The 27,621-nt window shown below is 37.0% G+C and overlaps 1 protein-coding gene across 2 annotated transcripts in view; it reads right to left on the reverse strand.

Annotated features, from left to right (window-relative positions):
* The window catches only part of LOC110104442 (glucose-6-phosphate 1-dehydrogenase, cytoplasmic isoform), a 68,228-nt gene that overhangs the window by 31,378 nt on the left and 9,229 nt on the right, over window positions 1-27,621 (reverse strand). For both annotated transcript variants that reach the window (XM_020833551.2, XM_028696403.1), the window contains exons 4-8: window positions 17,260-17,326; window positions 16,997-17,183; window positions 15,327-15,484; window positions 15,181-15,249; window positions 8,623-8,681 (exon numbers count right to left, since the gene is read on the reverse strand). In XM_020833551.2, the coding sequence (XP_020689210.1) occupies window positions 8,623-8,681; window positions 15,181-15,249; window positions 15,327-15,484; window positions 16,997-17,183; window positions 17,260-17,326 (540 nt within the window). The remainder of the gene's footprint in view (window positions 1-8,622; window positions 8,682-15,180; window positions 15,250-15,326; window positions 15,485-16,996; window positions 17,184-17,259; window positions 17,327-27,621) is intronic.

The raw sequence follows: 27,621 nt of genomic DNA on the forward strand, positions 1-27,621 counted from the left end.
ATGAGGCTTTGGTGGCCCTCATCCTCCAACCATCTTACCTTCTATCTCCTCTGTCAGTATCTCTCCCACGAGCACGTTGTGCCATCCTACCTCCTCGTTGTGTTGAAGGAGGGGCAGGATTCCATCTAATCTTTTCCTCAAGCTCCTCTTCAAGGTGCTCTTGGACAAGTGTTGGAGACTTTTCCTTAGGTGCACTAGTTCCCACTTGATCTTCAGTTGGTACCACAGATCTAGAAAACACTGATAGCCTCTTTGGAACATAATAAGAAGCATCTTCGTATTTCCCAACTTCATGCACACTAAATGGTTTCAAATCTCCCTTTATGCAATGTTCTACACCATTCCTTTCATATTTCATGCATTGGTGTAGAGAGGAATGAATCATTTTGTATTCATGGAGCCAATGCCTACCAAGAAGTGCTTTAAACAAAGTTTCAGAATCAATGATATGAAATTTAGCCTCAGTTCTCAAATCCCCCATCAAAAGAGAAAGAGTGACAGGGCCTAAAGCCCTTTGCCTCTTTTCATTGAAGCCACGCAACATCATTTTGTCAGAACTTAGTTTTTGCATGTCAACATTGAGATGGGCCAAAGTTCTTAGGCTCATTATGTTGACCGATGCACCCGGATCAACAAGCAGTCTATTCAACTTGAAGTTGTCAATATCAACAGTTATATAAAGTGGGCGATTGTGATCTGAAGTACCTAGAAGTAAGTCCTCATCAGAAAAGGTTACTCCAGGTACTTCTTTGAAGTGTAAAGCCTCCTCAAAGGAACACTCTGCGAGTTGAGCCAAACAAATTTCAGGATCAAGTAGAGCCTTGGCCAAAGCCTCTCGCATTTCAGGAGAAAGCACGAGAGCATCATATATGCTCAATCTCGCAGGGAGTTTCCTAAGGTGAGCTAGCACATTATAATCCACTTTTGATGGTCCACCAAACACCACTGCAATCAAAAGAAACCATTTCTTCTTATAGGTCCAACAGGCAGATTAAATCACCATATAGATTTGTTTATGGGAATTCTTCTTATTCTGATATAGTTTTTGATACTCTACATGTAGCTGAGTCCAGTAGCGATCAGAAGCTGTCCACTTCGAAGAAGCTTTAAGTTAAAGATAATCAAAGCAATGAACACAACTATGATAGAAGAGTTATAGTTTTTGCAAATGAATGAAACTTAGTCCTTTGGTTCCACCACCTAAAGGCAAAAATGATTGTTAGCAGCAAATGAATCTTTCAAGCACAAAGAAGGAACCAAAGGTGAAGATAGAATTAGATACAGAGCATGACAGGTTACAAAAGACAATAGCCATAACGAAGGTATAGACTCTGTTGTTGAACATAGCTTGATTTATATTTTATTAGCAATGGTTGCAATGCAAAACTTGGAGTTGAGTAGTTGAATGTGAGAAGCTATCCCCATGATAATTTAGATGAGGAATCACGTGTAATAGGTAGAAGTATTCAATGTTGCAAAAAAGTAATATTATATGTCTACAAAAGAAATCTCTAGTAGCCTAAAATAGTTTCGCAATGGAATAGAAAATATGATAGCTTCATGAAAAGTCATGGGTTTTGTAAAAAGCACATTAGTCAGCAATGTTTGTTGCAATTAGCTTACATATGGATCTTATGTATATTTTCTCTTGTTTGTTGATTGCAGCAAGCAACACATCACAGATCTAAAAACTGAATACTAATTTGAGCGTGTCCTTTAAAATAAGTGAGCTTGGCATTGTTAAGAATATTTAGAGCTAAATATTGTAAGAAATAGAAAGACAAGTATGTTATTCTAACACAACCGGGATATGTTAAGGTGGTGTTAGACTCGTTTTGTGGAGTGCAAAGCTTATTATTTCCCAACCTGCTAGTTATTGTTGTTTATTAATTACTTCTTAGTCAATAAATGAAAATAATCATAACACTATAGTGTCTTATCATCACTATAGCGTCTTATTATAACATACTTGAAAGTATTAAGTATACTATAGTATGCGCACATTAGCATTTCACATGTTATCAATGTTGTGAGATTCAACGACAAGCCTAATTAGGTTCGTCAGGAAGAAATGAAAAAGATTTTGGAATATTTCATAGGTAAAAGCTTATGATTTGCTGTATTCGGGGCAGATATAATTGCAGTGTTGTGGGATTTTTTTTATCATATTTATGCTAGTGATCTTGATGGTCGGAAGTCTTAATCTATAGATGTATTCAGTCTCTTTAGGTATCCCATCAATTGAAAGGCCTGCCTTCAGCCCACAGATGATTTTTCTACTATAAAAACAAAGCATGTCACTTTTTGAAGTTAATAAATCATTTGATTAAGAAACTTCGTTGAAGACTTGAGTTTGCACCAAAGAAGCTTTGGTATTTTTACAATAGTCAAAGTTTTATTCACTCGGAGACCATATGATGTTCCACTTCATCAAAGACAAGGTTGAATATGTAAGTTCTAGTTCGAAAGATCTGTAGAGAACACAATCCTGCTGACATGCTTTCCAAGGCGATCCTTGTTCTCAAGTTCAGGCAATGCTTGGACTTGTTATCAGTATTTTAACATCGACTGGTTATGAACCTTGCTATTTAAATTTATGGAAGCTTTAATATAAAAGAGAAGAGTTTGTGGGATTTCTATCAAATTCTTTTGGGTATTTTAGTAATCTTCCCATAACTTCCCTCAACTAGTATGACTGTCAATATTTGACACGAAACGAAAACCTGACCCGGACCCGACCTGGAAAATCTGGGTTGGACCCGACCCGATTCAAAACGGGTCGGGTTCGGGTTCCAGGATTCGTCGCGTTTGAAAAGCCACGCCCGCATGCGGCCACGCGCTGGCGCACTGCTGCCCCTCGCCCGCTGTCCGCCCCCTCACGTCCGCTGGCCGCCGGCAGAACCCAAATCCAGGTAGGGTCGGGTCAACCCGGCAACCCGCCGGGTCGGGTCCGGGTTCGGATTTCAGACCCGTTTGTCTACCCGAGTCAGTTCCGGGTTCGACCCGAACCCGATCCGTGACCCGAAATTGACACCCCTATCAACTAGCATTCTTTTTCCTTTTACACTTATTTGATCAAACAATTAAGTTGTGATATAGAGGAAAGGAAACAGATTAAATGAGCGAGTGATAAAGCATGAAGGGTTTCTACCAAATTTAGATTGCAAGGCATAATTCTCTTGTAAGACTAAACAAAAGCTTTGATTAGTAGCTTCTCATTGTCAAATTGAAGATCAAGAGGGATAAATACACAATTTTTTGTGGCTTCTTCTAAGATAGTAAGATAGTTTTTGTTTTTGGATATTTTGATGACAGAAACTCTTATTTTCCTTTAGTTGGCCTTTTCCTGAAAAAAATAGTCCCTCCAAGATTTTGTTTCACTCTTCTCATAGATTTTGTCCCCCATTTATATAACACCCCATAGTACCCCTAACAGTACTGTAGAGTGTAACAAGAATAAATATAACATTTCCATCGCTAAACATCTCATTCCTATCATTTCATTTCAAATCTACTTAAAAGATTATATAAACATCATCTAATACAACAAAGGAAGCATCTAGTAATTCCCTAGTTTTATCAAAAACCTAGTACAGAGCCATTAAGAAAATCCAAACAATTCAAAGTAATACAACATTAAAACTGTTTATTAACCTGAAGAGTAGATTTTAAAATTTAAAATAATCATTAACATAAAACTTAAATACTTGCATATCAAACTTCCTCCACTTTTCCTGTAAAAATAGTCAGTAAGAAGTAACTAGTGAACTATGAGGCTCAGCAAATTATGTAATATAAATAACAGTTATAATATAATAAGAGGAATAAATTAAAACCTTGAAGTCATAAATCATTAAACTCACTTTTATTGATAACAATATCATAAATATTAATTAGCATTATTCTTTACCTTTTCGAAGTTACATAGAATATCAAAATTAAATATGTAAAAGACTTGGGCTATATATTCATAATAATATTCAATGGAGCCAAGGTAAACTTGACATTATCGACATTAAATTACATTGAGATCCCTTTTGTCTCATTAGGGCCCCTTTTACCCCAGCTGCTACACAGGTATCTTTTCTTTTGGGGTCTCTTTTGCTTCACCTATAATACAGGTTTAGTAATTGGGTCCCTTTTGCCCACCTGATATTGCATACATCATATCATAGAATAGCCAATCTTTACTTTTAATTTGATTTTCCTTACATAATACTTTTATAATTCATAACTGATTTTAATGGTTATAACCTTCAAATATGTTTAAACTCATACATCTTGTGTATTAAAAATTTGATAGCTATTAAGTTAAAAGAAAACTTCTTTGCATAAAATTATCAATTAAGAAAAAACTGAAATAAGCAAACTTAAATATCCATCAAATCTTTCTTATTCTCATGGATGAATATCCCAATGTATTCTCATAGTGATTAGCAAAATTCTCATAATGCATCTCATTATAACAAAATTTCAAAATATAAGAAATAAACTAATCATTCATGATCATTACAATTATAAATAATTACATAACTTACCTTCCTGATTGATGATCTTTTCAAAACCTACATCACGAAGTCTTTTCCTTTGATACACAAACCCAAAATTTTCTTTCTACATAAATATAAGAATAATCCTACAATATGAATAGGTTATCATCTTTTAGAAACTTTAGTAATTTAGGTAACATAAAAATGACGATATTCACTATAATTGTTACCTTCTTCTTCTTTTATATTTCTTTTCATAAGCTTCCTTCATTATATTTTCACTTCCTTCACACCTTTTAATCAAACTACAATTTATCATAAAATTTCATGTTAATTACATCTAATTTTAGATTACAATATTCACTAATTTCTATTATCCTAATTTGATAATACCTGAACAAACCGTCACTACCTTGAGTTAAATTTCCCAAACAAAGCACTAAATTCTTTACATGCAGGAAATGCATGCTGCTGCTTCCAGCACTCTCTGCCACTTGGTACAGTTCCAAAATTTTCTTTCTACAGAAATATACAAATAATCCTACGATATGAATAGGTTATTATCTTTTAGAAATTTTATTAATTTTAGGTAATATAAAAATGACGATACTCACTATACTTGTTACCTTCTTCTTTTAAATTTCTTTTCATAAGCTTCCTTCGTTATATTCTCACTTCCTTCTCACCTTTTAATCAAACTACATTTTAACACAAAATTCCATATTAATCACATCTAATTCTATATTATAATGTTCACTAATTTTCATTATCCTAATTTGATAATATCTGAACAAACCATTACTGCCTTAAGTTGAATTTCCCAAACAAAGTGCTAAATTCTTTACAAGAAATACATGTCCTAATTTGATAATATCTGAACAAACCATCACTGCATGTTCTTTACAAGAATTTAGCACTTTGTTTGGAAAATTCAACTTAAGGCAGTGACAATTTGTTCAGGTATTATCAAATTAGGATAATTAAAATTAGTGAACATTATAATCTAGAATTAGATGTGATTAACATGAAATTTTGTGATAAAATGTAGTTTGATTAAAAGGTGAGAAGGAAGTGAGAATATAATGAAAGAAGCTTATGAAAAGAAATTTAAAAGAAGAATGTAACAAGTATAGTGAGTATCGTCATTTTTATGTTACCTAAAATTAATAAAATTTCTAAAAGATAATAACCTATTCATATCGTAGGATTATTCGTATATTTCTGAAGAAAAAAAATTTTGAGTTTGTGTATCAAAGGAAAAGACTTCATGGTATAAATTTTGAAGAGATCATCCGTCATAAAGGTAAGTTATGTAATTATTTATAATTGTAATGATCATGAATGGTTAGTATATTCTTTATGTTTTGAAGTTTTATTATAATGAGATGCATTAAGAAAATTATGTTAGTCATCATAAGAATACATTGGGGTATTTACAACTGTCTATCCATGAGAATAAGAGAGATTTGATGAATGTTTAGGTGTACTTATTTCGCATTTTTTTAATTGATAATTTATGCAAAAAAAAATTCTTTTAACTTAGTAGCTATCAAATTCTTAATACACTAGATATATGAGTTTAAGCATATTTAAAGGTTATAACCATTAAAATCAATTATGAATTATAAAGGTATGATGTAAGGAATATCAAGTTAAAAGTAAAGATTGGTTATTCAATGATATGATGTCTGCAATATTAGGTGGACAAAAGAAACCCAATTACTAAACCTGTATTGTAGGTGGGGCAAAAAGGAACAAAAAAAAATACATGCGTAGCAGGTGGGGCAAGTGAACCCCTAATGAGGCAAAAGGAACCTCAATATAATTCAATGACCATAATGTTAGGTTTATCTAGGCTCCATTAAATATTATTATGAATTTATAGCCAAGTCTTTTACATATTTAATTTTAATATTCAGTGTAACTTTGAAGAGGTAAAGAATAATGTTAATTAAAATTTATGATGTTGTTATCAATAAAAATGAGTTTAATGATTTATGACTCAAAGGTTTTGATTTATTCCTCTTATTATATTATAATTGTTATTTAGATTACATAATTTGCTAGGCCTCATAGCTCACAAATTGCTTCTTATTAGTTGTTTGTACAAGAAAATGGAAAGAAAAAGTGGAGAAAGTTTGATATACAAGTATTTAAGTTTTATGTCAATGTTTATTTCAAAATTTGAAATCTACTCTTCAGGTTAGTAAACAGTTTTGATATTGTATTACTTTAAATTATTTGGATTTCCTTAGTGACTCTATACTAGGTCTTCGATGAAACTAGGGAATTACTAGATGCTTCCTTTGTTGTATTAGATGATGTTTATATGATCTTTTAAATAGATCTGAAATGAAATGATAGGAATGAGATGTTTAGTGATGGAAATGTTATATTTATTCTTGTTACACTCTACAGTACTGTTAAGAGGTACTGTGAGGTGTTAAAATTTATGTATGCCATTTTTTCCCAAACCACATCATTTGGTAATGTTGTTTGTATGGTGCCTTTATTGTTCTTTATCATATTTTTGTGTAGTGCTAGTTTTATTTCCCTTTGTTTGATTATATTAATCTCCTTGTTAGACTCACAGAAGGCGTTTGATTTGGAATCCATTTTTGCGATAATTTGATATTCAAGTTCACCCATTAAACCATTTAATGGCAATAAATATAATAATATTGTTGATTTTAACCCTATTGTCATCCTTGACAAAAAACAGGCATGCACCACAAATAGATCATTAACCAAAGGCATCTAATTGAATTGAGGGAATTCTTGAAGTGCAAAAAAATGATCTTAAATAATGAGGAACGAAAGGACTATCTTCAATGAATGCTATAATTCAGAAGAGTGACCCTGTGATGGTCTAATTTTTTTTCCCTAGAAATATTTTCTTTAGGAGCTGATGAAAGTAAAGGCCAAAAAGGTTTGAAGTTTTTTAAGAAAGCTAAGATAATGGATAAACGGGCCTATTTTCTTGGTGTTGTTTTAAGGTTTACTTAACCATATGTTTTTCATGAAAATTCAAATGTTCCAATTGCATTGCCATTTATGAATGCTTCGGCATCTTAAAAAGAATAACATGTAAGCAGGACATCTAAAAGACAGAGCGTTGATGATGTCTCCTTGTTAGAATGACGCCACTAATTTTTTCTTGACAAACTACAGCTTTAGCTTCTTCAACCAAACATCCTACAACACCATAAAAAAGCCAACTCAATGAAGTGGAATCCTCCATAGACTAGAGGAGGTAATGAATCCCATGTCTGATTTTTGGAGCTTGTTTAGGCTTGAATTTAGTTAGCATTTATACTCTTTGTTGATATCTAATTTGAATTGGTTTTGAAACACTTTGAGCTTGAAATCAAAATCACTTTAATTTTGATTTCTTTTTAGTCAGCTTTGGTCCTTGGATTTTGGAGCTATCCATAAGTTGTTTATTCTAAGATGTGAAAAGATTTAAATTATTGGTCCAATGGCAAAAGTTTTAGAAGAAAATTAACTTACAAGGGATTAATTTTTTTTTTAGTTAGATTTTCTATAAAATTTCATGATTTCTCCTCTTCCTTCCCCTGTTGTAGCATTGTCTATAGGAGATCATTGAAAAATAGCTTGGTTTCAAATTTAGAGGTAATTGAACGTCAATGGTTTCCAAAGTATTTACTCTTCTTGAATATGATATTTTAGGATTCTTCTCTTTTTTATTTGGGTTAGAGGTAACATTCAACAGCCCTCTGGTAAACTACTTACTCTCCAAGGCTATTTAAGCCAGAATCCATCCTAACGCTATAGCTCAATGAGCCATATGGCCCAAGTTTGTTCCATCATTACATGCATTAATTGATGGCATTATCTTTGGAACTCTAAGTCAATTTTCAATATTTCACAATTTGCAAGTTTTCTAGAACCCTGGTTTAATTTTCATTGAAGCAATTTTGATATAGTTACAGTAAACTCAATCTTCTTTAAAAATTTAAATTTCTTGTTAAAATTCAGTATGATTACTTTTGTATGGCTACAATAAGAAGTTTCTATTGTGTTCTACTAAGCCAAGGCTCCAAATAATGAAGAGTAAAGTAAACAAGGGAAAGAAACGTTTCAATCAGTTAAAATATCCACCGTGGCCTACCCATATTCATCAAAATATCCTCCGCGGCCTTCAGTTCCAAAATCCTCCCTGAAGACAATCTGGCATTAATAGATAAAAAGAATTAAAAAATCAAAATAGCAATGAAATAAAATCTCCATAATTTAAAAGGACAAAAGCTCATTTAATTATTAATGCATTTCACATGTTAGATTAAATTATGCCTTAAATTTGATCGTCTTTTTCCATATAAATGTTCAAGAAGCCCAAATAATATTTTTTTATTTTTATTTTTTATTTTTTTTAAGCAGCCCAAATAATATGGCACACCACATTGACATTGGCATAGGATTCATGTATGCACAACTGCCCTCAAACGAACCGTAGATACAAGGATCCAATTAAAAGAATTAGTAGTAATGTGATCTGAATAGTTTACTCGAGGAAGAAAAACACAAGTTATTTAAAGTGTAGTTATCAATGTTGAAGTTTACACGAAGTACAAAATGGAATAATCTCTCGATTATGTTTGTTTCTTTCATTTGCATCTCCAAATCGTGGATCAAAATTTGCTATCTAACTTCCTACATAATCAAGGAATTGATCTTTCATATAATTTACTCATGAAACCCCTAGCATCAAATATCCTAAATAAAGGATATCTATTGATGATGACATAAAGCAGGTTTGAACGAAAAGAAAAAAAAAACAACAGAGCATAACAGATTGAAAGAAAATTGGAATTTCATGATTTAACCAATGGTGAGATTTCAAGCATGTTTGCCTAATCCTCAATTTTTATAATCATCGCACTAATTAGTGATTTGTAAAGTAACACATAAAACAGCTTCTTTAAACATCAACTTCCTAGTTACTATGTTAAGGAAAAATCATAACATGTTACATGTTTTGTAAGTGTAAGAAGTTAAAAAGGCATGAATCACACGTTGTTATGCCCTTGATCATTTATTCTTGGTTGTGGAGGGTGGCTCATGCAAAACAATTATCCCTCAATCTTCTACACTAGTCTATCGAGAGTGATAAATTTAAATTATAAACAAAGCTAATAAAGAGCCAAATTGACATACTCATATGATCATACTCAAAAATCACACACAAGTAAAGATGCGACACATGCCCTTTAACCGGGTGGCTAGCTGACTGCGATAACACTATTATATTATGCTTATGACCTAAGCCCAAACATTCCCCAATGGCTAAGTCAATAAGTCATGAGTTATATGGCTCACAAGATTGGGCACAAAGCCCTCTATTATTCAAATTCTACATAAATTTAACCCATTCAACTAATTTTCCCACTGGTTTATAAGATCCCCTTGGATAGCGCAATCTATGATTGTTGACAAGAATCATTTAATCATATTGGAACAAATAACTCTATTACTAAGTCGACAAGTTGCATCGCAACCTAGGATGATGAAACCACATGACTTTAATCAAGTTCATCATAATTTACTTTATCCACTCTAAGCAAAATGATATTTCTTCTCCCAAATTCAATTTGTTGTTGCTAAAAGTATCGTAGAACCTACTAACTAGCCTAAATCAAAAGTTATCTATTATGATCGAGAAAATAATTAACCATAGAGACTTGCATCTTTGGGAAAACTTGAACAACATCATGAAATCATTATTAGAGGGTGAAACCTCTAATTAGTGTCTTATTTGGTATCCAATCATCCTTCTAAAAAATTCAACCTAAAAACAAACTCTAATCTCTTTACCAGAGCCAAGCCAAGAATTTTTCAAGCCCACTACCATGCATAACCCCTTAAAACATATTTCACCAACATGGTGCAAAGCACTTATATCCTAATATTCCATTCTCCAAATATTTTTCAAAGAATTTTAAGAAAATAAGAAAGATATTTCATTCGATTACCATGTGGGCTCCGAAAATTCAGCCCCGGCATCCACTCGCTTTTTATTTTTTTATTCGGCAAGGGAGTTTTAACTGAATAAGTTCCGAGGTAAATTTTGGAAGGCAGATGGGTTTGTAGATAAGACACTACCCAGAGATTTTGCCCTCATTTTGCGAGGACTTTATGATCTGAGTTCTGGTTTCCTATAGGCGCAAGCCCCTATAGTTAATTACCCCTCTCGATCACGAGAGAGAACTTTTGATTAAGGCTAGTCGTCAATCAGATACGTAGAGATACGTGTTATCTGGCATATAGTAGCAGCATGGATTTGGGATTTGGAAATTGAAATTTGAATGATTGATATTTGGAAAAAATTGATATTTAAAATAGAAATTGCACCATCTTGCACTTAAAGCGGATGGTGGGGGAATTGATGATAGACCCGATCAAGATCCCATGGTTCCGTCGTCCCGGGCCATCGTGGTCCCTGGTCTACTTAGTCAGAGGAGGTAGTCGACCCAACCTGGCAGAAGGATCCTTGTCGGCAGCCATGGGTTGCTTCGTCCAAGGGGACCTTGTAGACCGGGGTTGAATGTTTGTCTAAGGGGACAAATTTGAATCCACCTTAGCTAACAGAGGGCTTTGTGCCCTATCAATCATATCCTATTGATTCATATCTTAAGGATTTGATGCCAATAAGGAACGTAACGGCGATGGCCATAACCAGTATTTTGTGGTGCCATTTGGCGGCAAAACCACTCGGTTCAAAGGGCCCCGGGTCATAACCGTTTATCCTGCGGTGCCATTTGGCGGAGAACTGCCGGTTAAAGAACACGTACCACATCCTTACTGGCAGGAGACTGTTTTGAGAATGGATCCTAGTGATATTTTCGACTATGCATTTGGCTCTTTGTGAGCTGAAGTAAACTTTAATTTGTCCGCCACGACAAACTGTCGCGGAGGGTGGATGGATTTTGCTAAGTTTTGATGGATTTATTTCAATTTTAAATATTTTTTTGGAATTTTGGGATTTTTGTGGAGTTTTTGATTTTTTTTGGATTTTGTGGAGCTTTGGATTTTAGATATTTGGGAGACATTTGAAAATATTTGGGAACCCCTTCGGTTGAGATCTGCATTTAACACGGCCATCATCGGGGTGTTCGGGGTCATTTCTCTTTTATTGATTGAATCTTGTCGACTCTATCAAATTATTGATAGAGGATTGTATTTCGTAGGCTTTATGCCCTTGATAGTGAATTCTAATTGTTATAGGCCTTGAAGGCCTAATATGAATGTATTGAAACAAATATGACGGTCGCCATAACCGTATATTTGTTTGTTTGTTCGAACCCTGTCGACTTCTATTGACCCGTATAGAAGGATCAGTTTCGAACCTGAATTCACTTGTCAACCCACGCAGCATCCCTAGACGTCACGTGTGTACCAATAACACGCTCGTCGGGGCCCATGCGGATTTGGGGGCATTTTATAATTGAACCCTGTCCACTCCTTTTACCTGCTTAGGAGGATCCGGTTCAAATTTAATAACCCGCGCAGCATCCCTAGACGTCACGTGTGTACGAATAACACGCTCGCCGGGGCCCACGCGGGTTTTGATTGTATACCCTCTTTTAGTGTACCTAAGTGTGTATAAACTACAATGCACGTGCGAGGGTATTTTGGAATATTCATGAAACGCCTTCTGTCCGCTTCCAAGAACGTCGCGGATCCGGTGGCGTAGCGTAACAGCTTCTGAATTTAGTGGTTCGCTGCTTTGTACAGGTAGACTGTCGTGCACTATTTTGTTTTCTGCAGGTGGATCGTAGTGCACTAACTAATCTCCTGCCTTGGTTGTAGATGCCTATATTTGTTGAATCCCTTTTAGTACTTTTGCTTGTGAATGTTGCAATGGGCACACAGTGGGTCTTCTACGGTAGCTCATAGAAGCTTGAATTTGTTGTAGTACTTCAGTACTTGTATGTAGAAGATATGTTGGATGCGCGACCATTGTTCATCAAGAGGCTTGCAAGCCTCAATAATCTTGTCCAGGTTAAAGTTAAAACATTTGGTTGAATTGAAATTCACTCATTCTATAATGATTTGATTTGGTTCTCTTTCTAGAACTCGTATAGGAATCAACGGGGGATTCCTTCATCAGACTCTGTTGTGGGAAAGCTGGTGTATTCATTTTCAATCAAATAGTATTGATTGTATAGAGCCAATATTTGCTTGTAGATGGCATAAGCATTATTACATCTCTTTATATTCACCAAACTTGCGATTCTATTGTTTGAGTCACATTAACATTATGAATCTTTTAACCCCCTTAGGAGTAGATCACAGCTTGCATGCTAACTTGCACTGACCATGGAAGGCCCACTATATTACAGGTTCCTTGATTTATACTTGTAGGTGAATCATATATGTTGGATATTCCTTCCAAATGTGTAGATGACACGCATATGTTTCATAGAATGGCTGGCATTAATAGTATGATTGTTGTCCCTTCCATGAACTTCTTTGATCATTTATAGATATGCTACATTTCTTCATTCAATCTCTAGCATTTATATATTGATATGATGGAGTATTTGCTAAGTTAAAGCCCTCATTCCATAATTGAGCTCAAATTCTCTTGTATTAAGCTTCATGTGGTGCCCAAGTTTTAGCTCATGCTCCTTGTAATTTTCTTCTGAATTCGAGTCCAAGTTCTTTGTAATCAAAGTACAAATTCTTTACATGAGTCTATTTCCAATTCAAGTTCTCTGATGATTATATTCAAGTTCACTTGTCTTCTATTGTCCGTCTGATTTGGTGTTCAGATCATGATTCAAGATTGATTTAAGTCTTTGCTTACATCATTTGATTCCTAAATCAAGTGTGAGTTTAAGTTCAATTAAAGCTCAAATCAAGTCCTCTGTCGTCTTGTAAAGTCCCAGTTCAAGTTCAAATGAGAGTCCAAGTTTAAGTCCAAGTCTTGTTGTCTAAACCAAGTCCATGTTCCAAATTGTTCCAAGTTTGACTTCAATTCGAGTTCAATCCACTTGATGTATAAATCAAGTTCAATCTCATTTGCACATTTCTTTTTATTTGGATTCAAGTTTGATTAAGTAGATTAAGTCAAGTTCACAAATCTTGTCCAAGCCCGGTGTAGCTTCAACATGAATCTTCTATTCATTTGAGTTTGAGTCCAAATGGTTCAAGCTCCCTTGTATCACTTTCAAGTTCAAGCTTCTCGTTGTTTAAGTCAAGTCCAAGTTCAATCATGGTTTTGTACTGTCCAAATTTTGTTCAAGTTCGAGTGTAGTCCTTGTTGTCTTGTAGAGTCCAAGTCCGATAAGCTCAAGTTTCATACCCATAAGTTTGAGTTCACTTTGTTCATGCTTGAGTTCCTTTGCTTAGTCATTTAAGTTCAAGATCGTGTTCAAAACACAAGTTCAAGCTTACAAGTTTCACCATTTGATTTGAATTTAAGCTTATTTTGATTAAGTTTCTTGTAGTTCATGTCACATTTGAGTTTGAATTTGATGTCAAAGTCCTTGTCTTTATTTCAGACAAAAATTCGGTAGCCTCCCAGCGTCTCCCCCATTTAGGTGAAAAACCAAGAGGCCGCCTACCTGCCACGTCAATAAAGACGTGCACGGTTGGTGTTGGTAAGACACCGCGGCGGTTGTATTTTTTGTTTTCTCCCACCACGCGCAATAAAGGCGTGCATGGGGTTTTATAAAAAGCATTTTTTGATAAGCAATTTTGATTTCCCCCCGCCCGGGGGTACTTATAAACGACCCCGCCTCGCCGTAGGTGTCGCACCGGGGTCCCATCCCACCACGCGCACTAAAGGCGTGCTTGGGGCGATTTTCCGGTCCGCCACGAACATTGAAGCAAGGTTTTGAGTTTAGAAAAGTTCATACCTCCGCGGGGTTGTCGTGGTTGATACGTGGATCGAGGGGTCACTCGCCTACCTCGTCGTAGGTGTCGCACCGGGTTCCCTCCTACCACGGCCAATAAAGGCGTGCTTAGGTGGTTTGCCGGTCCGACCAAGTCTCTCTCTCTCTCTCTCTCTCTCTCTCTCTCTCTCTCTCTGAGATCGAACGAAGCCAAGGGATCGGGAGGAGGTCGGGGCTTCGACGTCGGCTGAGAGGGAGGAGTTCGGGATCGAGCATGGAAGAGCAGCGATCGTGAGTGTAGTGAACGGGAGAAGAGAAGCAGCGATCGTTTTATAGACGCGATTCGGGATGCGATCGAGGCTGTCTACTGGCTTTACGGAAGATTTTACGGAGAAACGACTGTTTCGGCGCCGAACTCAGCAGGATTCGCGGCTGGTTTTGTGGATCCAACGGGTAAGATGCATGCACGTTAGATTTTGGCTTCCTCTTCTTTTTGTTCTTTTGTGTATAATATGCAGGTCAACATACCAATAGTTAACTATTAATATATTATTTAATGATAGCAAGGCAAAACAATCATGAATGTAGGACAAGACTAATATTTAATAGGTATCACCATCAACAGGTAGAAACTACTGAGAAAAAACGATGAAATAGCTGGAGAAGGGAGGAAAACATTGTGCTCGTTCAAGTCACTTTGTGCTAAATAAAAATTCAAAAATTAAAAAAATATATATATCAAAATACTTTTTGAGATTATTATCCGAAACCAATGTAAAATAGCGACATTTTGAACTTCTGCAAGTTTACCACACAAATAGAAAACTTGCCTGTACATTGTCAATGTTATCACGATTCCAAAGGGGTAAGAAGAAGCGATTTGCAAAACGAACCACCAACTGCCAAATAAAATTCATGAAAGAAGTAAGAGTGTGCAAAGAAACATACGTATTCATCAGTAAGAATGTTGAATTACCAGATTCTGCACCAGTTCCTTTCCCAAGTAGTGATCAATTCGGTATAATTGTTTTTCATCAAACAATTCTCCAAGTTGAGCACTCAGTTCTTCTGATGAACCCAAGTCCTTTCCAAAAGGTTTCTCCACAATAATCCTAGTCCATCCAGTAAGATCAGCTGGAAAAGTATTGAAATTAGAGAGCGGAAAATAATTGTTATTCTGTGCAGCAGTAAAAATTAACTATATTAAGCTCAGTTTTTGACAAACTTTCAGAGAAAAGAAATATCACAAAGACAAGAACTAGGAAACATTTTGAACACATGACAGCACCAAATGAAAAGCCATTTGCTTTAACGAACATTAAACAAGTTTCCTTCAGAGAAATAAAGGCCTCTGGAAAGTTCAATGAACACTACAGTGTCAAAGGAATGGCTAGTAATTCGTTTACCCAAAATCATTCTAACACGCTTCCATCCTGATAGTATCATCTTCTAGACAACGCTTACTAGATTAAAATTGACTCTATTTTTGGCTTACTGAACATAAAATAGCATACTTCAGGTTACCACAATGATTGGGTAGGGACACAACAAACCTGTATTTCGTATGCTCTAAACAATAACATGGTACCTTGTACTCAACATTATTAAACTGCAAGAAACCAATAAAACTTTCAGCTTATAAGCATCGCAATTAGTCTATTTGAAGTTAATTTATGAGTAACTATCAAGGTTAGCGATGACAGTGTATTGTTCTTCAACAAAAAAGTCTAAGCTTCTATTATCCTGATTACATTAAATGACTTGTTAAAACTAAAAAATCCTGACTTAGCAAGGCACCTCAAGTTTTAACATCAGCTTATTACACTGCCCTAAGAACAAGTTCTACAAAAAATGAAGTGCCATTCTTATTGTTTCATGGATTCAAACAAAAATAAAATAAATAAATATATTTTTATCCTCATCGAAAAAAAAAGAAGAAATGAATAAAATAGAGACCACAATAGAGTTAAACTTGATATATGATTTTTGACAAAAAAAGTGCAAATTAGCTGTAAATACATTCAGAGGAGCACAACAATTCAAACTTCTAACCGCAGTAAGATTATTATTAATTAACTCAATCAAAACAAACGTTTGGGAATATGACATAATGTCAAACAGCTTATGAGGTAAGAAATATTTGATAAGCATAAAATACATAAGAAAGAACCGAAAAACATGTACTAAAAATCATAAGGAAAAAAAGGAAAAAAATATGTGGCCTAAAAAAAGAAACTATACTCAATTAGGTAATGAACAATTTACAAATTTCGGAAGTACACATTGTAGCTTATAACACACGAGAAAAACTTAAAACAGTGCACTGGGTCTCTTCACCAAACTGAAAAAAAAAAAAAAGACTACCATTAAATGATAAAAACTGCACCTTAGGAACTTGCATAAATGATTAAAAAAAATGATACAAAATCCACTACGAGCCAAAGTAACTCCTCTAATGAAAACGATAAATTAACCCGACATAAGGCATTCAAAAGCTTCACAAAGAAAACACTTTAGGCCAAGAATCACAGTCAACATATTGCCAAAACCATTAATAGGGCTGCATTTAGTGACAAAGGCCACATAAATGCTTGGTTCATAAAATAATTTCTGATCATTCACATAGAACTCTGCAGTAAGCCTTACATTGGTTCATACAATAATTTCTGATCATTTTGCAGACCGAAGGATAGACAGATGGAGGAAGTGCGAGATAAAACAGTCTGCGTGAGGTTCCAAGTTGACTTCTTTTTGATGACTCATGCTCCAAAATTTCCTTGTTTAACAACTGGAAACCCTCTTCACTGTCATAAGAACCACTAACATATTTTATCTGAAAATAATGACAATAAAATTTTAGTATTCAAATGAGCAAATGTTCAATGAACATAACTGTAGATAAGGCTTACCAGTTGCAAAAATTTTGACAAATAGTCTAACTCCTCCACCGAATCTTCCTTTCCTTTGCTAAGATATCTGCATATGGAATTAGAAAGTTAATGCACACTTGAATAAACGGAGAAAATTTGTACAACAGGCAGTAGTAGGTGCCACAAGTTGGATTTCTAGGAAGCTTTAGAAAATGTCAAAATATAAGTACATAACCGCCTACAGGGGAGGAAGCATCCATGTCCGTAGCCTTCCCCTAACAAAATTTTATGTTGCATGGAAACTTTTGCATCCTCCAACCATACAAGAATCTAACACTCCATCAAACCAAGCCGACATTTGCATAATTTTTTTCCAAAGAAACCATTTAGCAGCCATATAAGACAATTGCCTTTCAAGAATAGCTTTTAACATTTTAAGAGTTTTGATGTGAAACAGTGATGGTGAACAAGAATTGCGTTAAGGAATTTAATTAAAAGTATAAACTTCACTTTGCCAAATATAAAATAATGATTCTTCAAGTTAGATTTTAGAACGCTCCGTGAGAGAATTAAGTGATAGTAATCAATTACAATGGGGATTAACAAGATACTTGCAAAACAACAACAACATAAATGAATACGCTAATGGTGAAGTTAACATGAATCCACAGTTTAATAAGTAGATAATTCACCTTGGGGAATCCCTCACACACACTCATGATTGGAGTTCTTTTAGCGGAAGAAGGTTGCAAACAAACTTAGAGACGCCACTAGAAGACATGCAATACCATGGGCGCTAGTCACCGGGGAAAGAGTCTGAGTTGGAGGAACGGGTGGTCGTCCTGTGAGAATCCACGGTACTCTAGGTTGTTGAAGTTTGATCGTTTCGGCGAGGCAATAGATGATTCGATTGACGTAGCTTTCCACCGAATCGTTGTACTCCCAATCCGGTTTGTAGAAAGGTGATCGAAGGATATCTATCTCTCATTGGGCATTGTAAGCAAGGCCGTGGTCGAGCTCATGATTGGCCATACACCACTGCCGGGTAGAGTGGAAAATCTTCTATGCTGCTCTTGGCTTTTATCGACATGAGAGTTATAATGCTCCAAGAGAGAGAGTAGATGAGGGAGGCGGCTTAAAGAAAGAGAACCGGCTTGGGTTAGGTTTAAAGAGGTGTGGGATAAAAATTTTAGTAAATCTAAAATTTGAATTCATATTTCCTAAGGGAGGGAGGAGCCAAAATTAAATTCAAATCAACCCAATTAAGGGGTTAATGGGGTCGGCAGCTATTAGGGAATTTAGGAGGGGATTAATTGTTGCTTAGGTGGCAAAGTGGAGAGAGAGAGAAGGGGGGAGAGAGAGAGGGGGCTGGCCCTATGGGGGGTTTAAAATTGTGTCTAGGTTCAATGTGAGTGGGGCTCAAGTGATTGAATATTTAATTAAATCAAATTTTGAATTAAATTCAGATTTGATTAGATATGAATGGTTTCCTAATTGGGTTTCATCACTTAGGAAGGTATTTGAAATACAAATTTCAAATTGAATTCAATTAGGAAACTTCCTAAATGATAAGGTGTTAATTTAGGAAAGTAATGAAAGCCTACTTGAATATGAAAATCAAATTCCAAAGCTTGGCCTTGGGTTGGCCGGCAGGTGGGGATTCAATGGGGCCGGCGGCTTGGGTGTTGGTTCAGGTGGAAGGGAGGTGGTGGATTTGGTGTGATGGGTGAGGGGAAATGGGATCGAGTGGGCTAAGGGGAGGGGAAGATGTGGGGATGTTGGCCAGCGGCAAGTTGGCGGGTTGGGAGGTGGGGACGGCTAGAAGAAAATAGAAAAGGGGAAGAAAAAAATAAAGAACCAAGAACTCCCATGAAGGGGGTTGTTGGGTAGTCCATGTGAGCCTCTCCTAGGCTACTCCTCTCCTCTCGAACTCACAAAAAGATCATGAGCAAAAGCTGAAATTTTCATATCAATATTCATCATCCATTATAATGCAAGAGGTCTCCTATAAATAGGCCCAGATGAAAGAAAACTGAAAAGACTAAAGTCCCCTCGGGCTACAACATAGACTCAACTCTCCATAGGGATAAAATGGGAAAACTCAAATGCAACATAAGACATAAAATAGAAAATACATCAAAAATACTGACTTTAAATCGTAGTCGTCGATCCACGACTACGTCGACGATACATATGTCGAAATCTATAACTAATGTCCTCATCATTCTCCCCAGGTGGGAGAAAGCTCGACTCTATCGAGTAAGCATCCCTGGAACTCTTGTACCACTCTAGCAGATCAGGGTCCAACCTCTGCAGCTCATCCCGGTCGATCCACGTGTTCTCCATCTCTGGTTTCCCTGTCCATTAAACTAGATACCTTTGGCGACCACCATCTTTAGTGGAAATAAGTTCATCGCTAAGTATTGCCTCAATCTTCTCAACAGTGGGTAAAGTAGGAATGTTTGGGAGTGGAGGTAGGCTGGGGTTCTCACCATGTAGGGTCACACAAGGCTCAGTATTTAGTGGATTAGTGGGGTTAAACTTTGGACCCTCAAAGGCTACAAGATCTTCGATTTTAAACATAGGATTAATGTTAAAACCCTCATGAAGGTCTAGCACATAAGCATTACTATTTATTTTGAATGTTATTTTGAAAGGTCCTGCGCTTCTCGCATGTAATTTCTTAACGGCCCCTTACAAGAACTGCTCAGGACGAATCAAAACCATTACAAAGTCTCCCACTTCAAATTCTTTAAATCGTTTTTTGAGGTCCGCATTAAGCTTATAGTTAGCATTGCTTTGTTAAATCTTTTTATTAATTTCATTATGCAATTTTTGTATATATGATGCAAATGCAGATGCAGACTCAGATGTTCTAGACTCATGACCCATAGGGATTAAATCTATTGGTTGTCTAGGTTGGTATCCGTACACAATTTCAGCTGGACTCAGACCCGTGGTTCGGTTAACGGAATTGTTATAAGCAAACTCGGCAATAGGTAACTTAGAATCCCAATCTCTAATGTGTTCACCTACCAAGGTCCTAAGGAGGTTACGTAGGCTCCTGTTTACAACTTCTGTCTAACCATCTGTCTGAGGATGGAAAGTGGTGGAAAATTATAATTTAGTGTCCATTTTGAACCATAACGTCTTCCAAAAATAGCTAGTGTATTTTACATCTCGATCTGATACAATGGTTTTAGGTAACCCATGAAGCCTAACAATTTCATCAAAATACAATTTGGCAATCCTAGAAGCGTCAAACGTTTTGGAGCACGGGAGGAAGTGCACCATCTTAAAAAATCAATCCACAATCACACACAAACTCATGTTTTCTAACAGTCTTGGGTAGACCTAAAACAAAATCCATGCTGACATCCTGCCAAGGACAATTGGGTATGGGAAGGGCGTGTAAAGACCGGTATTCTATTTCCTTTACTTAGCTAGCTGACAAGTATGGCATCTCTTGACCAACCTCTACTAACATCTCGCTTCAGACTGGGCCAAAAGAATCTATGTTCAACAGCAGCAATAGCTTTTTATTGTCCAAAATGTCCAGCTAAACCTCTAGCATGTAATTCCCAAATAAGGAATTCTCGAAGTGAGGTATTGGGAATACATAGTTTCTGAGATTTAAATAAGTAACCATCTTCCAATATGAAGTCATCTATAATCCGTTCACCTCTAGTCGACAATGCAGAATAGGTTTCCTTAAAGTCAGGGCAGTCCAAATAGTCTTCCTTAAGTCGCTCGGAACCTATCACTTCAGTCCTCATTTCACGAGTAATCATCACCCGACGACTTAGTGCATCGGCAGCCTTATTTTTTGATTGTGCTTTGTATCTAATTGTATAAGTGTATTCTTGCAGGAATTCAACCCAACGATCGTGACGAGCATGGAGTTTCTTTTGCGAATTAATGTAGTGCAAAGCCTCGTGTTCTGAAAATATAACGAATTCTTGCAGCAACAAGTAGTGTCTCCAATATCTAAGGGACTAAATGATCGCGTAAAACTCCTTATCGTAGGTCAAGTACCGTTGTCTGATATCATTCAACTTCTCACTAAAATAGGCAACATTGTATCCCTCTTGCAACAAAACTCCTGTAACAATACCAGATGCGTCACATGTCACTTTGAAAACTTTAAAAAAATCAGGAAGACGCATAACTGGGGCCTCGATCATTCTCTTTTTGATCTCCTCGAATGCTTTAGTGGCAGATAATGTCCAATGGAATTCTCCCTTCTTTAGGCAGTCAGTTATGGTGCCACTATCGTGCTAAAATTCCTAATAAACCTTCGATAAAAGGTGGTCAATCCATGAAAGCTTTGAACATATCTGATATTTTTTCAGTTCCGACCACTCGCTAATAGCTCGAACTTTCTCGGGGTCAGCTGATATTCCTTAAGAGGATATGATAAATCCGAGAAAAGTGACACGATGTGTGAGGAGCATACATTTCTTAGGATTTGCATACAATTGCTCTTTTCTCAGGATCCCACAAACTTGTCGTAGATGATCAAGATATTGGTCCACCACATTACTATAGATCAAAATATCATCAAAATAGACCACAATGAATTTTCCTAAGAACAAGCGCAAAACTTAGGTCATAACTCTCATGAAAGTACTAGGAGCATTACTAAGGCCAAACGGCATAACCATCCATTCGTACAACCCATCTTTAGTTTTAAATGTCGTTTTTCATTCGTCCCCTGGGCGGATTTTGATTTGATGATAATTGCTCTTAAGATCGATCTTAGAAAAGAGTGTTGCTCCGATCATCATGTCTAACATGTTATCCAAGCGAAGAATGGGGAAGCAATACTTCACAGTAATCTTGTTGATAACACGACTATCAACACACATCCTCCATGAGCCATCGTTTTTGGGAGTCAGAAGTGATGGGACAACACATAGGCTTAAGCTTTCTATAATAAATCCCTTTTGGAGCAGAACATCAACTTGCTCTTATAACTTAGCGTGCTCCCCCGGGTTCAAACGGTAGTGGGGAATGTTGGGAAGTGAGGGTCCGGGTACTAGGTCTATAGTGTGCTAGATGTATCGCAGAGGGGGTAACTGGTTTGGAAGATCCTCAGGGAAAACATAGGCAAAGGTCTCAATGAGTGGTTGGACCTCTTCAGGGATGGGCTCTCCTAGTTCCTCATTTGTTTCACGGGCTACTAGGGCGTACATGGGAGCTCCTTGGTTAAACTCAACTTCTACTTCCTTAGCAGTCAAAAGGTGCAACCCTTTGTTAGGTTTAATAGGAGTAGGTTTGACTTCAGTCTTATGGGATTTCAGTTGGGAGGGTACAAGCTTGATTTTCTTGTCGTTATACTCAAACACGCAGGTGTTTATCCTATCATAAATATGGACATCGTTGTCAAATAACGACAGGTGACTAAGGATAATTTGACTCACATCCATAGTTAAAACATCGCATCAAATCTTCTCTTGATATCCAACAAACTTTATGGGAATAAGGCTCATATCCTTTATTTCTATGTCGAATTAATCCATGCGACCTTATACGGGTTTGGGTTGGGTGTCGTTTTTAAGTTAAGTTTGGATATCATGGCGGAAGAGACAGCGTTGATACAACTTTCACTGTCGATGATGACTAAAGTTCTTGTCTCCAATCTTAGTAAAGGTGTGGAAAATTGATGTCCTTCGCCAATCGTCACTGGGTTTGGGTTAGGATAAGGCACATCTAACAACTTGCAGATCAACAGGGTTTTCTTCATAAAAGAATTCTTCTTCATCGTCAACATGATGGGTCAAGTCTATCTCAGGTTCTTCCTCTTCTTCTTCAACCTCTTCGATTATGGTCATCTTGTAGAGACTAGAACATTGCGAGGCAATTTGCCCATAGCCATGACACCTATAACATTTAGTTCCATATGTTGCTTTGTGAGTGTCGCGATTAGGGGTTTTACCTTTAGAGTTAGAACGAGGTTGGGGTTGACTAGAAGTCGGTCGGTTAATTATAGGGCCAACGGGTTGGTTTTGGGGTTGACTGGAGGAAGCCCTATACGGGGTTGGGCGGGAGTCTAGATTTTTAGAATGGGAATGGGTCCTAGATTCTTCGAGGTCAAGCACTAAACTACATGCTGCTTCCAAAGTGTCAACTCCTCTAGCAAACAGCTCGTTTCGGAGATCTTCCCTCAGGCCTACTATAAACATAGAAAGGATTTGGGTAGGGGTAGTGGTCTCTTCTCCGCTGCAACGGATCATGTAGTCATCAAAAGTGGAGATATACTCTTTTACACGTCTACTCCCTTGGGTCACCCTATTCCAACTATCTAAGAGCTTGGGATATTATGAGGCAGATAGATATTTTCTCTTGAGCTCTTGCTTCATAATTCGCCAGTCGGTGATGGGGTGCTCACCTCGAGCTTCGCGTATGTTTTCCAGGTTTGTCCAGTATTGGTTAGCTCGACCTGTAAGCTTCATCTCATTGAACCTAACTTTCCTAGCTTCTGAGATGTGATACCATTTGAAATAACTATCCATTCCTTTGATTCAATCTAAGAAGACTTGTGGGTCGAGGGTATTATTTAGGGGTGTAAGTGAGCCGAGCCGGCTCGAACTCGACTCATTAACGAGCTCGCGAGCCGAGCTTATCTAGCTTCGAGCTAGAGCTCGAGCCTACAATCGAGCTCGAGTTCGAGCTCAACCTGGCTTGACTCGAAAGCTTATCAAGCTACTCGATATATATATATATTATTTTTTTATAATATTTGAAAGCTTATTTTATAAAAAAATCTATCCGTAGCTACAGTTTTTCAAACGAGCTCGATCTCGAACTCGAGCTTTTCAAACGAGCTCGAGCTTTCGAGTCGAGCTCGAGCTTGATATTTCCTAAACGAGTCGAGCTCGACCCTACTTATCGAGCTCAAACTTGAGCTTGAGCTCATTAAGGATTAAACGAGCCAGGCTTGATAAGGCGAATACTCGACTCGACTCGACTCGACTCGACTCGTTTACACCCTTAGTATCATTATAAGAAGGGGCATCTATTCGGATATTTCTAAGCAATTGAGCGTCGTTATCTCTCCAAGTGGGTTCATGTCCTATGGGATCCTGATTGGGTCTAAGGTTATGACAATAGTGATCCCGAGGTGATCTCTCCAAGTGGGTTCATGTCCTATGGAGACGGTAGGGGAGGTAAAGGGGTAAACGACAGCACCAAGACACTAAAATACTATGCTCCTAATGCCTCTAAATGATGCTTTTTTTTTTTTTTTTTTTTTGCGTGGACAGCAAACTATATTAAGGAGTTAAGTTGGTTATGTGTTTAGAAAGGTCCCTAGAGTGAGGGAAGCACCTAAACACCAAGCTAGACTCACCAAAAGGTCACTAAATGGAGCAGGGACAATTTGGACAGCAAATTAAGTTGTAGACAACACCTAAACAAGGAAGGATACTCACTTAAAATGATGTAAACAGTCCAGGAAATTAATGGACAGCAAGAAAAACAGTAAATAAAATTTACTACGCGATGGTATGCATGCAAACAAGCATAGGAAATGTTAATCTAGTCTCCTAGGAACTTCTAGCACATGTAACACATGCCTACCATGCTCTGATATCAAATATGATGTGAAACAGTGATGGTGAACAAGAATTGCATTAAGGAATTTAATTAAAAGTATAAACTTCACTTTGCCAAATATAATGCTCCATAACATAAAGTTCACATTTCAACTATTAATTAGATTAGAACTAACAAAGGCAGCCTAATCCCTAAACTATGTCCTAATTTAATTCTCCCTGATATTTTAATCATTATGAATTTTAAATTTAACATGTTATTTGTTGGTGCACTCATGACAAAATAAACAACTTACCCTGACTTTTTGTAATGATTCTTCAAGTTAAATTTTAGAATGCTCTGTGAGAGAATTAAGTAATAGCAATCAATTACAATGGGGATTAACAAGATACTTGCAAAACAACAACAGCATAAATGAATAAGCTAATTGCGAAGTTAACATGAATCCACAGTTTAATAAGTATATCATTCACCTTGGAGAATCAATCACTCACACTCATGATTGGAGTTCTTTTAGCAGAAGAAGGTTGCAAGCAAACATAGAGACGCCACTAGAAGACATGCGATACCAAGGGTGCTATTCGCCGTGGAAGGAGTCGGAGTTGGAGGAACGCGTGGTCGTCTGGTGAGAATCCACGGTACTCTAGGTTGTTTAAGTTTGATCATCTCGACGAGGCAATAGATGATTCGATTGACGTAAATTTCCACTGAATCGTCGTACTCCCAATCCGGTTTGTAGAAAGGTGATCAAAGGATATCTATCTCTCATTGGGCGTTGTAAGCAAGGCCGTGGTCGACCTTGGGATCGACCATACACCACTGACGAGTAGGGTGGAAAATCTTCTATGCTTCTCTTGGCCTTTATCTACATGAGAGTTATAATGCTCCAAGAGAGGGAGTAGGTGAGGGAGGCGGATCAAAGACAGAGGACCGGCTTGGGTTAGGTTTAAAGAGGTGTGGGAAAGATTTTAGTAAATCTGGAATTTGAATTCATATTTCCTAAGGGAGGGAGGAGCCAAAATTAAATTCAAATCAACCCAATTAAGGGGTTAATGGGGCCGGCAGCTATTAGGGAATTTAGGAGAGGATTAATTGTCGCTTAGGTGGCAAAGTGGAGAGAGAGAAGGGGCTGGCCCTATGGTGGGTTTAAAATTGTGTCTAAGTTCAATGTGAGTGGGGCCAAATGATTGAATATTTAATTAAACCAAATTCTGAATTAAATTCAGATTTGATTAGATATGAATGATTTCCTAATTGGGTTTCATCACTTAGGAAGGTATTTGAAATTCAAATTTCAAATTGAATTCAATGGGGCCGGCGACTTGGGCGTTGGTTCAGGTGGAAGGGAGGTGGTGGATTTGGTGGGATGGGTGAGGGGAAATGGGATCGAGTGGGCTAAGGGGAGGGGAAGATGTGGGGGTGTTGGCCGGCGGCAAGTTGGTGGGTTGGGAGGTGGGGACGGCTAGAAGAAAATAGAAAAGGGGAAGAAAAAAATAAAGAACCAAGAGCTCCCAAGAAGGGGGCTGTTGGGTAGTCCATGTGAACCTCTCCTAGGCTACTCCTCTCCTCTCGAACTCACAAAGAGATCATGAGCAAAAGCTGGAATTTTATATCAATATTCATCATCCATTATAATGCAAGAGGCATCCTATAAATAGGCCGAAATGAAAGAAAACTGAAAAGACTAAAGTGCCCTCGGGCTACAACATAGACTCAACTCCCCATAGGGGTAAAATGGGAAAACTCAAATGCAACATAAGACATAAAATAGAAAATACATAAAAAATACAAACTCTGAATCATAGCCGTCGATCCACGACTACGTCGACGATACACATGTTGAAATCTCTGAGTGATGTCCTTATCAAGTTTGGTACATAGAACTTTTATCACAACAAATATAGATGTCTCGCCCTATGATGTAAACTCAATTTGGTCGCCAAACATACCTTCGCCACGAATTATGAGCAAACCACTAACCAAGGTAAAAGAAGGCTAGGATAGAGCCCATCGGATGACCAAGCAATATGATCAATGCCAATCATGGTTGAAGGTAGCCAAGGGTCATAAGAAAGAACTAAATAAAGGGGGGCGAGATAGAGGGAGAGAGGTAAAAAAGAATGCTAGGTCATTGAACACTGGTTGCATAGTACAAAGAACAAACTCTATACATCAACACCACAAGAATGGCCTCCTACAAGTGTTTATGGCACCAGGAAACCTTTACCAATTGGTTCTCATCACTTCCAAAAAATATGATATATAGAAGAGAATAATTTTTTTGTAGTTAGTTAAACAATAGATGTTATGTTGATCATAGCAATTCCAAGTCTTACTCATGCGCGCACACATATATACTACTAAGGTTCAATTCATTGTCACCCTCGTATCTTCCCATTTTCATCTATTTAGATCATACATGTACATACATATACATATATATATATATACGTACTTAGGATCTTTTCATTATCACCCTCATATCTTCCAATTTTCATCTCATTCGACCCTTGACATCTGATGCAGCGTAGTTACATATGTGTTTTTAGAAATGGATCCTGTTATGTTAAGAGGGCATTAATGAAAATCTTAACAAGATCACTCTTTACTAATGTCACTCATAAAACTCTCGTTACGCCTATTCAGACATCTCTTCTAACACTTAATTTTCATTTTATCAACCATCGTACTCTTTCCTCTATTAGTAGAATTTTTGGGAAATCTCTTCTGGTTGAAATTGATGATCTCTTAACTATATTGTGCCCATATTATTGTGAAAATAGAACGAGGGAGGGGGGGGGGGGGGGGGGGGTTTTACACTAAATGAAAAGGGGGGGGGGGCGG

The sequence above is a fragment of the Dendrobium catenatum genome, unplaced genomic scaffold (genome assembly GCF_001605985.2).
Source record: "Dendrobium catenatum unplaced genomic scaffold, ASM160598v2 fragScaff_scaffold_80, whole genome shotgun sequence".
Taxonomy (NCBI): Eukaryota; Viridiplantae; Streptophyta; class Magnoliopsida; order Asparagales; family Orchidaceae; genus Dendrobium; species Dendrobium catenatum.